Raw genomic sequence first — 12,648 nt, forward strand, 5'->3', positions numbered from 1 at the left:
AAGTATTAGAAGCTTTATCTGTGGGACTGGCTAATATTAGAAACTAGTCCGATTAATCTGTCAACCGAGATCCAATAATGGCATAGAGCACACAATACTCTGAACAGGAAAGGTATACTACAAAGAAATTCTTCAAGACTGGAGAGATGCCTCAGAAAATTAACAGCACATATTGTTTTTCCAGAGGACTCAAGTCTGACTCTCAGCATCCACAACCACCTGTAATTCTAGCCACAGGGAAACCAACTCCTCTAGCCTCTGAGAGCACCTACACCTCTGTGCATATATCCCTATATAAGCACATAGACATAATTAAAAATTATTTTAAAAAGTTAAAATTTTAAAAAGAATCATTTACTGTAGTAGGAGGATAAAGGGAAAGTATCCCAAGTAAAAATAAAATTGAAAAGGATGGGGAAGATTTTTTTTCCTGACATTCAGATCATCCTATACAGGCAAAAGTAATTGCAGCCCTTTGGATAGCAAAGCTTGCTGTACCCTCCAGGTAAGTCAATAAGCTGGCGGCTAGGTGTGCCAGCAGAAAAGCAAAGAAAATCAAGATTTCTGATGCCAACACATATCCAATGTGGTACAGAGCCCAGAGCACACTATGTCCATATTGAGAGGTTAGCATGGTTGGCTGACTGTGACAAAACCAAAGGCATGAGACCATGGAGAGACTGCATGCATGTACAACTAGCATCCAGCATCATTCCCAGATCTGTGGCAAAAACAAGAAAAATAATCACAGCACATCAGAAGGGGAACACACTTTCTCCCTGAAGTGTCCCTCCAGCACCCTCTACTGCCACTGTTGAATATTGTGTTTTCTGGAAAAGGAGAACTGTCTAAAGTTCCATGAATCAGGTATGAGAGATTTGGAGACAAGAATAAACTGACAAATGACATATAGAATACTATAAAGATTTCACAGTTTACACAAATATTTAAACCAATAAATTGAGAAATGTGTACTATAACATAGTAGGATGCTGTTTACCAAAAAAAAAAAAAAAAAAAAATTAAAAGAGGTCTGAGGTCTGCAGATTTTGTTAATGTCAATTTCTTACTTGTGATACTGAACTATAGCTATGCAAGGGTTTCCACTGGTGAGAATTGGATACCTGCACATGAAACCTCTTTGTAATGTTGATACAATTTCCTCTAAATCTATACATTTTCAAACTAAGGATTGTTTTCTAGTTTACTCCACCAAGCAGGGGAGCACAGACTCTTAATCCCATTGGTCATAGGCAAAGGCAGATGAATCTTTGTTAGTTCAAGGCCAACCTGGTCTACACTATAAGTTCCTAGCCAACCAGGGATAGATAGTAAGACCTATTTCAAATGGCAATCCAAAACAAACAAACAAATTATCAACAATAAAATGAACTCTTAAGACATTAATCAGCATATAAGAATACATTACATAAGCCAGGCGTGGTGGCACAATCCTAGTTGTAGGCAAAGAAAAGCATAGACTGAGAGTAAAGGGCTAGAAAAAATGTGGGGGGGGGGGGGAGACGGAGACACAGAGAGAGAGAGAGAGAGAGAGAGAGAGAGAGAGAGAGAGAACACAAAATATGAGCAACAATAGCAATAATTTCAGAGAAAGTAAACATCGAGAAGATGTAAAGAGTTAATGAAGTTCATTATTGATAAAAGGGCCAAGTCAACAAGAGGCAACACATGTAACCGTGTTTTCCAAACACATAAAAGTACGCATTGTTAAATATAAAGGGAGAAGGATACTTAAGTATAGTAAATGGGTCAGACTTGAACTTTTCTATGTGGACAAATCATTTAAAAAGAAAATCCACAAGCAAACATGTAAACTGAGTCATGGAACAAAGCAATCAGACAATGAATATACTGAAAACATTTCATACAATAGCTGTTGAGTATACATTTTTATCAGCATTCAGAAGGCTGAGACAGGAGAATTCCTGTAAGTTTAAAGCTATCCTGATCTACACAGTGAGTCCCAAGTCAGGCAGTGCGACAGGAAGTGAAAGAATGTGTTTCAAAGACACAAACAAGAGAGTGATATAGGTAAAGGCAAAAAAACTTCCTGAATATGACTCTAACAGTCCAACACATACCAGCATGGATTATACATGAGACTATATAAAAATTAAATACAAATTAAATCAAAATTAAAAATGATTACCAACATAAAGAGACTGCCTACAAGCTGAGAGAAAACCTTTGCCACATATTTGTCTGGCAGGGAATAATGTACAGCACTACTGTCTTCCAAGCTCCCATCATAATGACCCAGTAAGCTCCTCTATGGTGTTCAATTGTGTTCTGACTCCAACATTCAAAGTCTTCCACATTTCTCAGAAACACAACACAGTCAGGTCTGTCACAGCAATAGCCCACTCTGATAACAGCATTGGTATTATTTACTTTTGTGACACTGTAATGAACCACCAGGACTAAGGCAACTTAAAGAACAAAGAGTTTATTTGGTCTTATGACTCTAGAGAGCTAATTCTGTGATTATGCAGTGAAGGCATTGCAGTAGTAGAGGGGAGCTGTGAGCTCATAGCTTGAACCAGAGTCACAAAGCAGAGAGAGACAACCTGAAACAACAGCAGCCCTTAAACTCTCAAAGCTAGCATCCAGTGATATACTTCCTCCAACAAACATAACCTCCCTAAACTTCCCAAACAGAACCATCAACTGGGAATCAAGTGTTCAAATGCCTGATATTATTGGAGATATCTCATTCAAAACCCACAGCTGACAACCTTCATTCTATCCCAAGACATGCTATCCTGGGAGTCACACAGAGGTGGAAGGAGAAAGCCACTTCCATGACTCTGCTGCGTACACATATTCAAACATCAGTCATACATATATGTACAAACAAAAAATTTAAAAATAAAAATTGAGAATGGCCAAGAAAAATGTAAGCAACACACAAGAAGATAACCCTAGAAACAGAACAGTGCAGTAACATCTCTTCCCTCAGGTCTTACAGCTTCATATGTCACATTTATATGTCAACATGGGTAAGTCAGGAAAGGAAAATACAACAGATATTGTGGAGACAGGGAGCAGTTCTCATTTCTCTTCTTTTAAAATATAGTACAGTACAGACAGAGTTAAATAATGTATTTCATGTTTCAAAACATTTAGCCAATAAAATTTTATATACTCCATTATCTTTTCAAAACGAAGCAGGAAAGAGAAACATGAATTTTAGTAGTAGAACGTCTCAACTCAGAATCATCCGTCTGACGACTGTCAAACCTCCATGCCTCAGCAGTGAAACATACACAATCACAGCACCTACACTCCATAGGTCACACTGCCTACAACAGCACACAGAAGAGAAGGCTTAAGTAAGATTCAACTACCTAACTATAAGACTCTGTATTTCAAGTACTGTGCTAGGAGCTGAGATAAACAAAATAGTAGTTTCTGATAAAGGGGCTGAGAGAGACAGCAGCAGTATATCAATATATGAAATATCACTATATGAGGTGCCTGTGATTGAAAAAAAATAAAGAAGTAGCTTGTTTCCTATTAAATCTGAAGTATTAAAAAAAACCTAAAAATTAGAATTCTAGATGGGTGCTGTGTGCACCTGGGATTTAATGTGTTATTCTTTCTACTTTGGAATATAATGGAGATTTCATATTTTTACCTTGATATATTTTTTAAACAAATTTTATTTTCTCTTTGACAAAAAACGCTCATATTATGTAATCTGAACTATATTCTTTCACATCAACTGTCTTTCTATTACAAATTGACTGTTAGTACCTGTGTAGATTCCAGTGTTAAGAATTCTCTTGATGAGACTGCCACCTACCGGAATAATCGAATTCTACCATTTACAGTTTATGATTTAAAGGCATTAAATACATTTGGCATAATAAGAGGCAGGTTTTGTTTCTTTTGAAAACAGGTTAAACTAAGTATTTTCAAAAATCTCCCATATCATAGATAATTTTGCCAAAGGAATAATTGTTTGATCAAAACTCAGCCTAAAGCAAGTTCAAGCCAATTCCCATATACTAAGAAAATCACCTTTGAAAAGAAGAGAAGAGGAAGAGAAGAGAAGAGAAGAGAAGAGAAGAGAAGAGAAGAGAAGAGAAGAGAAATGAAATAATTTGAATGAATTTATTAACCACTACTAATTATAACCCATAGCTAAAAGTATGAGATTATCATCAAGATAGTTATCTTATTTTACCTGTTATAGGAATCAACTCAAAATGGATAAAGGACCTTATAATTTTGAGTTATTAGGGGAAAAAAAGCAGAAAACAGTTCAACATAAAAGGATTGGCAATGACTTCCTGACTAGAACTCCATTAGCCCAGACTATAATAGCGAGGATTAACAGATGAGACTGCATACATTAAGAAGCTTCGGTAAGGGTGACAAGTACCAAAGGAAGTTTAAGCAGTTATCCGTGTGTCAAGAGATTAATTTCCAAAACATATAGAAAATAAAACCTAAAAGCCAGAACAAATAACCCAATAAGTGAATGAGCAAATGACCCAAGCAGTCCTCAAATAAAGTACAATAACCATTAAGTCCATGAGAAAATGAGCAGCAGCCTTTAAGAGTAAACACAAATAAAAACTAAACTGAGATTCCATCTTAGTCCAGGTAAAATGAATGGCTAGCACCAAGAAGACAAGAAATAAATGCTGTCAAAGATGGGAGAGTTAAGGTGCAAATTCCTCATTCACGCTTGAGGAGGGATGCAAGTTAGTATAGCCATTAGAGAAATCACTACCAGTTCCTCACAAAACTAGAAACAGAACTACCGCCCACTCCCATTGCACCACTCTAGTGTAGACTCAGAAGGAAATGAAGGGGTCAGAACAGGGATACCTGCATGCCCATGCTTACTGCAGTACTATTCATAATAACCAAGTTTTAGAGTATGCCTAGGAACCTGCACTGAATGACTGGACAAAGAAACTGTACACAGTGGAGTCGTAACTTACAGTGAGAGTAGCATAAAAGTATAAAGGGAAGTATTTGGGAAAAGGAGCAAAACAAGATGAGAGGGCATCAAGAGAAGGTGATAGAGTGGATATGACAGCAGCACGTGTACATGAACGCAATGGTATATGTGGAGCACACTAGCAAAACAGTTATCTTAAAGGTTGAGGAAATATTGCTATATTAAAATAATCATTCTGTAATAAATTTTATGTAGTCTCAAACATATATAATTTCTCTTTGTCAATGTATAAGGAAATAGAGGGCTGGAGAGATGGTTCAATGGTTAAAAGAATTAACTGTTCTTCAAGAGGACATGGGTTCAATTCCCAGTGCCTCTTCAGCCACTAAGAACCTTATAGAACACCAGTTCCAAAGGAATCCAATACCCTCTTTTGGCACCTCACACACAGCATCGACAAGGTGCAGAGACATACAATAAGCAAAACATTTCATACAGATAAAGTAAAAATAAGTAAATCTAAGAAATAGGGGATTAGGAGACGTGGCTTAGCAGTTAAGAGCACTAATTATCTTCCAAAGGACCTGGGTTCAATTCCCCAGATCCACATGACAGATCACAATATCTGTAAGCTCTAGTTTAGGTGGTCTGATACCCTCATCTGGCCTCCAGTGGTACCATACACAGGCATATATGCAGGCAAAACACCCATACTCAGAACATAAAGAATAGAGGTTGCCTGTTATGGTACCACCTGCCAGTAATGACAGCACTTATGAAGAGGAGGCAAGGAGATCAGTAAATCCAAGGTCATGTTTAACTACATACAGCTCAATATCAGTCTAGTGTACACGGGATCCTATCTCAAAGACAGATGATAGATAGATAGATAGATAGATAGATAGATAGATAGATAGATAGATAGATAGATAGATAGATAGACAGACAGACAGAAAGACTGATAGATCATGAATAGTACTTGTCTAACACTTACAAGGTCTTGGCTTCAATCTCTATCACAAAAAGAGGAGGAAGAAGGAAAAGAAATAATAAAAAAAACAATATAGTAGGTGGTGAAATATAGAATTACTTTTAAAATCAATTATCCTAACATGTATAAATCTTTGGAAAATGTCTGATAATAATAACATATAATAATTCAAAAGGTTTCTCTCAAATAATTTAAGCAGCAGAAGTTGAGATGTTGTGCTCTGGAAAAAATATATGTGCTCTAAGAAGCCTAGTGCTGACAGACACTAAAACTGAACGTTACTGAAGAGGATGAATAAAATTATTTCACAAATGTAATAGGCAAATGTAACACTCCTGTTATTAGTTTCTATTTTATTTTCAAAGTAAATGTTTAACCAAGTTAGTAAAGAAAATATAATATGGTACTCAACTACACAAACATTCATCAAGGTTACTCTATTTAAGCTAACTGAAACAGAAATGAGCCACAAATGAATGCTAAGTCAAAAAGGACATTTAACAAGGATCAGTGTTTGGGTTGTTGGAAGTTTTGGTTTGGGCTTTTTTGGTTTTGGTTTTGTTTTTTTTGTTTTTTTGTTTTTTAGTTTTTTTTTTTTTGTCTTCTTTGTAGTCTTAAAATGTCCCTTTACAAATTACTTACTTGTTATAAGTGGGGAAACATTAACAGTGAAGAAATCAGACTTATTGCTCTTGCAGAGGACCTGGGTTCAGTTCCCAGCACCCACATCACATCTCACAACCGTCTATAACTCATTCAGCTCCACAGGATCTGAAGCCTTCTTCTGGCTCCCTTGGGTACTGTACTTATATGGTGCAAGGGCACAAAGGCAGGCAAAACACCATACAAACAAAAAATGGAACCCAAAAATTTGATTAAATAGATACACACACACACACACACACACACACACACACACAAACACACATATCCTTTGGACTGTAAGGATAGCTTAATCAGTAAAGTGCTGACAGCATATATACGAGACCTGAGTTTGATTCCCAAAACCAAGGTTATAAAGCAAGTATGGTCTCTGGATAGCCATCCAGAGACCGCCCCACCTTGGGATCCATCCCATCAACAGACACTAAAACTGGACACTATTGCTTATGCCAAGATGTGCTTACAGACAGGAGCCTGGTATGGCTGTCCTCTGAGAGGCTCTGCCAGCATCTGACTAAGACAGATGCAGATACTCACAGCTAACCATGGGACTGAGCCTGGGGACCCCAATGGAAAAGTTAGGGGAAGGACTGAAGGAACTGAAGAGGATTGCAACCCCACAGGAAAACCAACAGGAACTAAACCACCAACCAAAGAGTATACATGGGTGGGTCCATGGCTCCTGCTATGTATGTACAAAGGATGGCCTCATTTGGAATCAATGGGAGAGGAGCCATGTGGAGGCTTGTTGCACCAACGTAGGATGCTAGAGGGGTGAGGCAGGAGTGTGTGGGTGGGTGGGAAGTACCCTCTTAAAGCAACAGGGAGAGGGGTGGAGAACTTCCCTTTGGAAGACCAGGAAGGGGAACAACATTTGAAATGTGAATAAATAAAATAATCAATAATTTAAAAAGCAAGTACAGTAATATGTACATTATTACAAAGCCTGGGGACATGGAGAGAAACAGATCCTTAGGGCTCAGGGGTCAGCTATCCTAGCCTAACCAACAAGCTCCAGGTCAATGAGAGACCCTGCCTCAAAGGTAGACAGCACCTGAGGATTCCGGAACAATACCTGAGACTGGGGCCTCCACACACATGCACACATGCACACATGCACATATGCACATATGCACAGAGACAAAGACACACACACACAAATACCAAATATATATCTTTAGAAGATACAAGATTAAATAACTGCTTTCCCTAGATGTAAATAAGTGTTAAACAAAAAAGGGTGGTATGAACCAAAGGGCTGAATCAGTAGGAGGAGATCTGTAAGGGCAGTAAGGGGTGAGAGGGAGGGAGGAGGGATGTTGGTGTGGTAGAAACATAAACAGTACAACAGAGATCCAATCTGAAGCACATTAGCAGTGCCAATACCAGGGTGAGGTATGATGAAAGGACAAGTACTTACCTCTCAATAGCTAATTCTTTGTTAGACAGTTGCTGAACTGTAATCACAACCTTCTTCTCTATTCCTTGCTTTATTTTGAAATAAAATTTATCTCTATCCTTAGGCACGGGACTGAAATATTTAAAAAGAACAAAAATTAGTAACAGAAAAAGGTTGTAACATTCTAAAATAAGAACCAAATAACAAGGTATTAAACCAAGAATACTATATTCTTTGAGGTTCTCATTTGTTTGCTTGTTTGTTTTTATTTGTTTTTGTTTCTCCATGTGGGTGGCCTGAAACTCAACTCTGTAGACCAGGTTGGCCTTGAACTCACAGATCCAGCTTGCCTCTGCCTCCTTTAATGCTGGGATTAAAGGCATACACCAGCACAGCACAGTGAGAACACTATATTCTTTTTTTTTTCTAAGATTTATTTATTTATTATATGTAAGTACACTGTAGCTGTCTTCAGACACTCCAGAAGAGGGAGTCAGATCTCATTACGGATGGTTGTGAGTCACCATGTGGTTGCTGGGATTTGAACTCAGGACCTCTGGAAGAGCAGTCAGTGCTCTTAACTGCTGAGCCATCTCTCCAGCCCAAGAACACTATATTCTTAAGACATATTGAATCTCACTTCATACAGATAGATAACAATTTTATAACTAGCAACATAGTTTCTAGAAATTTTGATCATGGATTATAAAAGCCTTATAATTTTATCTCCCAATCAAAGTTAAATTCAGTATCTAAAACAACATGGTATAATTTCAAATTTAGTTTTTAAAGTATAAAAAATTTTAAAATGATGCTTATTTAATTTTTGAAGACTGCCACATTCTAATTCAGCTGCTGGTGATCACCTGTACCCATACCATAATTAAGCTCAAGGCAAAAAACAGTAAGAACACATTACTCTTTTAAGTACTAAAAATGTAAGACTACTTTTACATATCCAAGTAAATATAAATAAAAGATAGACAGAATGATATAGATCAGAGCAAGCTAATTAAAATCTAGCAAAAGATAACATAGCTATTCCCACAATGAGCAAATAAAACTTATATGCTTAGATGCTGACAAGACATACAAGTTGTCTTTTCGGAAAAAGAAAAAACTTCCAGCAACTTACTCAATCTGACATTCACTTTTTTTTATTGGTAAAGATACAAGTGACTATCTAGCAATCATTGCTAGAAAATAAAAACACTACAGGCCCAAGTGTAGTTGTGCACATCTTTAATCCTAGCACTTGGAAGGAAGACAGAAGCAGATCTCTGTGAGTTCAAGTTCAAGGCTAGACAAGGGCTATGTAGTGAGACCCTGTCTCAAAAAGGACACTGTTAATGTATATGGATGACTGTTAAATAGAACAGCCACTTTCTATTAATTACTCACTTTTAAACTGAAAAAAATGTACTGTATATTAGAAAAAAGTGATTAAACGATGGTCAAACCATATAATATGCTAACAGCAACCACGAAAAATAATTTTGGTGAAGAATATTTTAATAAGGGGCTGGAGGGTTGGATTAGTGGTTGAGAGTACTTATTGCAGAGAAAGAACCTGGGTTCGGTTTCTACATAGCAGCTCAAAACCGCCTGTAAGTCAGACCCAGGGGACACTTTGTCAAAATGTGATTCTCTGTGGCTATTTACAAAATTACAGCCTTGTGCCCAGTTTTTATGATTTTAGAATGTTCTATATCATCAGATTCTTTTAATCATTACAATTATTTGACCATCTGAGAAGTTTGAGAACAGTAAACTATGACCACTCACCAGCCAAGTATTTCTTGACCTATCTTAAGTTTGATGTAAATACGACCTCGTGTCTAGAAAGCATGCTAAGTGAATACTGTATTTCAGGCACAATGCTAACTTTCTTTTGAGATTACTCTTTTCAAATATCCTCACCTAAAGTTTCCTTTTCCATCATCTTCTTTGACCTCCAAGGAAACACTGAAGGTAAACACATCACTGTCGGGAGTCGGGATGACTGAGTCTTTAACATCAGACACTTGTCTGGAAGAACGTTTGAATGCAGTGCAGAAACTATATAAAATTCTGCTTACCTAAAACATGAAAAGGATCTACAATTAGACAAAAGCACTAAATGAACCATGATAGCCTTCTCTCTCAGTCTGCAAGTCTGTAACTTTCCATACCAACAATTTACAGAAAGTAAATACAGAGTAAGCATCAATCGACCACTGGTCAGTACATACTAACAGTTTCATTAGTTATGCACTAAAAAATGGTGGGTAATTAACCATATATTGTAAATACAGATCATTCTAATTCTAGATTATTATATATGGAGATTATCATTAGCATGGAATCCATGAAAATATATTGCTTAAATATTCCTCAAAAAAGCACACTAATCCCATATAATGTGTAACTATATGAAATCAACAATAATGCATGATTTCACAGGCTTAAACTCAAGTCTGGTGGGTTCCGCACCTACATAGGTAAGATTTACAGTGAATACTATCAGTATAAATCCCAGAAACCAGAAAGGAAAATTAAAGAGCTGCAGCTAGGATCTGAACAACAGCAGCGGGCCCAGGTCCATTCAGGAATGACAGTGAGTTGGCACCATTACCTGTGATTAAGGACCTCACTCACTAACAAAATGTATAGCATGACCAGAAAAAGAAACAACAACTCAAGAATCAGAGATCATTTCATTATTAGGAAATATTTTCTTTGAAAGGGTTTTCTCAGATGATGACTAATTAAGACAATGCAGCCGGGCATGGTGGCGCACGCCTTTAATCCCAGCACTTGGGAGGCAGAGGCAGGTGGATTTCTGAGTTCGAGGCCAGCCTGGTCTACAAAGTGAGTTCCAGGACAGTCAGGGTTACACAGAGAAACCCTGTCTCGAAAAACCAAAAAAAAAAAAAAAAAAGACAATGCAATATTCCCTCCAAAGAAACTGCTTATCTATACTACATACACCATTTGTCATGGGAAAATGTATCACACTATTTTATTCTGTTATTTATCAAAGCAATTTCTCCCCAATATAAGCAGCAGGGGTCTTTTGGGTGCCATATACATGAAGGGTTGCTCTATTAAGGAAAATAGATAGTTTGCTCTCATAAATCAATACTAATCTCTTCTATACAGCCTCAGGTGTGGCTTTGCAGGTAACTGACTCAGCTAATCCATACTATCCCACTTAGCTCTGTATAACCTTATGAAGCAGCTAGCAGGTGTTTATACTTTCTGCAAAGCAGGAATGTGACGGGTGGAGTCTGAAATTCTAAGTCAAGGGCTTTTAAAGGAAGTTGCATTGTTCTGATCTGTTCTGTTATGAATGACTTGCTCTCACAGAGCAGTAAAGAGGCTCAGACTCGATGAATGAATGTGTGTGTACCTAAACTACATGAATATGTCCAAGTGTACTCATACTGAACACCAGCCTCCCTACAAAAGAATTATTTAATTTAATAGACATCATTCAAATATTCTTGTTTTGTTTCTTTTTTAAATATATCTAATTACTAAAAATATTTTTTATAGTCCAGTCGTTATCCCCCTCCCAGTCTGTGCCTCCTCCCCCGATGAAATGCTGATATTTTAAAAGTTAATAAACATCAACTTTAAAAACAAAACCCAGTGGTTAAAAGCACTTGTTGCTCTTGCAAAGGACTCAAGTTTGGTTCCCAGAACCCATGCGACATCTCACACATGTCTATAATCCCACTTCAACACCTCTTCTGATATCTGAAGCCTTCTGCAGGCATATACACAGATGCACATACAATCAAATGATATTTTTTTAAAGCCAAGTACAGTGGCTCACACCTGAACTGCCAGCATTAGAACCACTGAGACAGGATTGTCACAAGCTAGGTTTAGGTACCGAAACCTGTGTCTAAAAAGCAAACAAATAAAAAAGATAAACTGAACTAATTTAGGTTCACAAAATATATTCATTTATTTATTAATGTCTCTTGGCTACAAAATATTGCAATGAGAGGATCCAGAAATAATTATAAAATGAGTGTAGTATACATCTCCCCAATGCATAACCACAAACAAGGTGTTAACTGAAGTCCTTAGTTTCTATTTACAACACCCTCCGCTTCAACAAGCTAGACGCTGGGCCGTACATTGAAGTTGCCAGTCTTTCGGCATACAGCATCTGACGTCAGGCGGAGCTGAAGAACTTAGTCTTTTCACTCAACGTTTTGGAGCATAAGTGATTTCCAGGATGAATAGTGAAAATGTTTGTATATATGCTTTTAGTGTCAGGTCACTCTAGTAACTATGAAATTTTATTTGTATTTTTGTACTTATTTATGGCTCAATTTTTCCCTAAAGTGACAAAGAACAATAAATACTACACTTTCTAAAAATTATTCTTGCCCCCAGATCCAAATAAGTGTCAGAATTAACATCTCAAACTATGTGCTAGAAACACCGAAGACGTCAAACCTCTCAGCCCATCAACGCGTTGGTTGAAGAACATGGTGAAAAAGGAGGCATCAAAGGTCCTATTGTCAATACTCACTCTGGGAAATGCAAGTAAGATCTTACTGAATAGTATAACAAATTTCTTAACTTCAATGAACATATTCATCTAGGAAACACTGTTTTTTAAATTTGCTTAAAACAAAAATATTCCTTCCAATAGAAGAA

General features: G+C 37.1%; 1 protein-coding gene across 5 annotated transcripts in view; it reads right to left on the reverse strand.

Annotated features, from left to right (window-relative positions):
• The window catches only part of Rabgap1l (RAB GTPase activating protein 1-like), a 574,303-nt gene that overhangs the window by 494,949 nt on the left and 66,706 nt on the right, over positions 1-12,648 (reverse strand). For all 5 annotated transcript variants that reach the window (XM_006496875.1, XM_006496878.4, XM_006496876.2 and 2 more), the window contains 2 exons: positions 9,910-10,067; positions 8,011-8,121 (listed from right to left, as the gene is read on the reverse strand). In XM_006496875.1, the coding sequence (XP_006496938.1) occupies positions 8,011-8,121; positions 9,910-10,067 (269 nt within the window). The remainder of the gene's footprint in view (positions 1-8,010; positions 8,122-9,909; positions 10,068-12,648) is intronic.

The sequence above is a fragment of the Mus musculus genome, chromosome 1, assembly GCF_000001635.26.
Source record: "Mus musculus strain C57BL/6J chromosome 1, GRCm38.p6 C57BL/6J".
Lineage (NCBI taxonomy): Eukaryota > Metazoa > Chordata > Mammalia > Rodentia > Muridae > Mus > Mus musculus.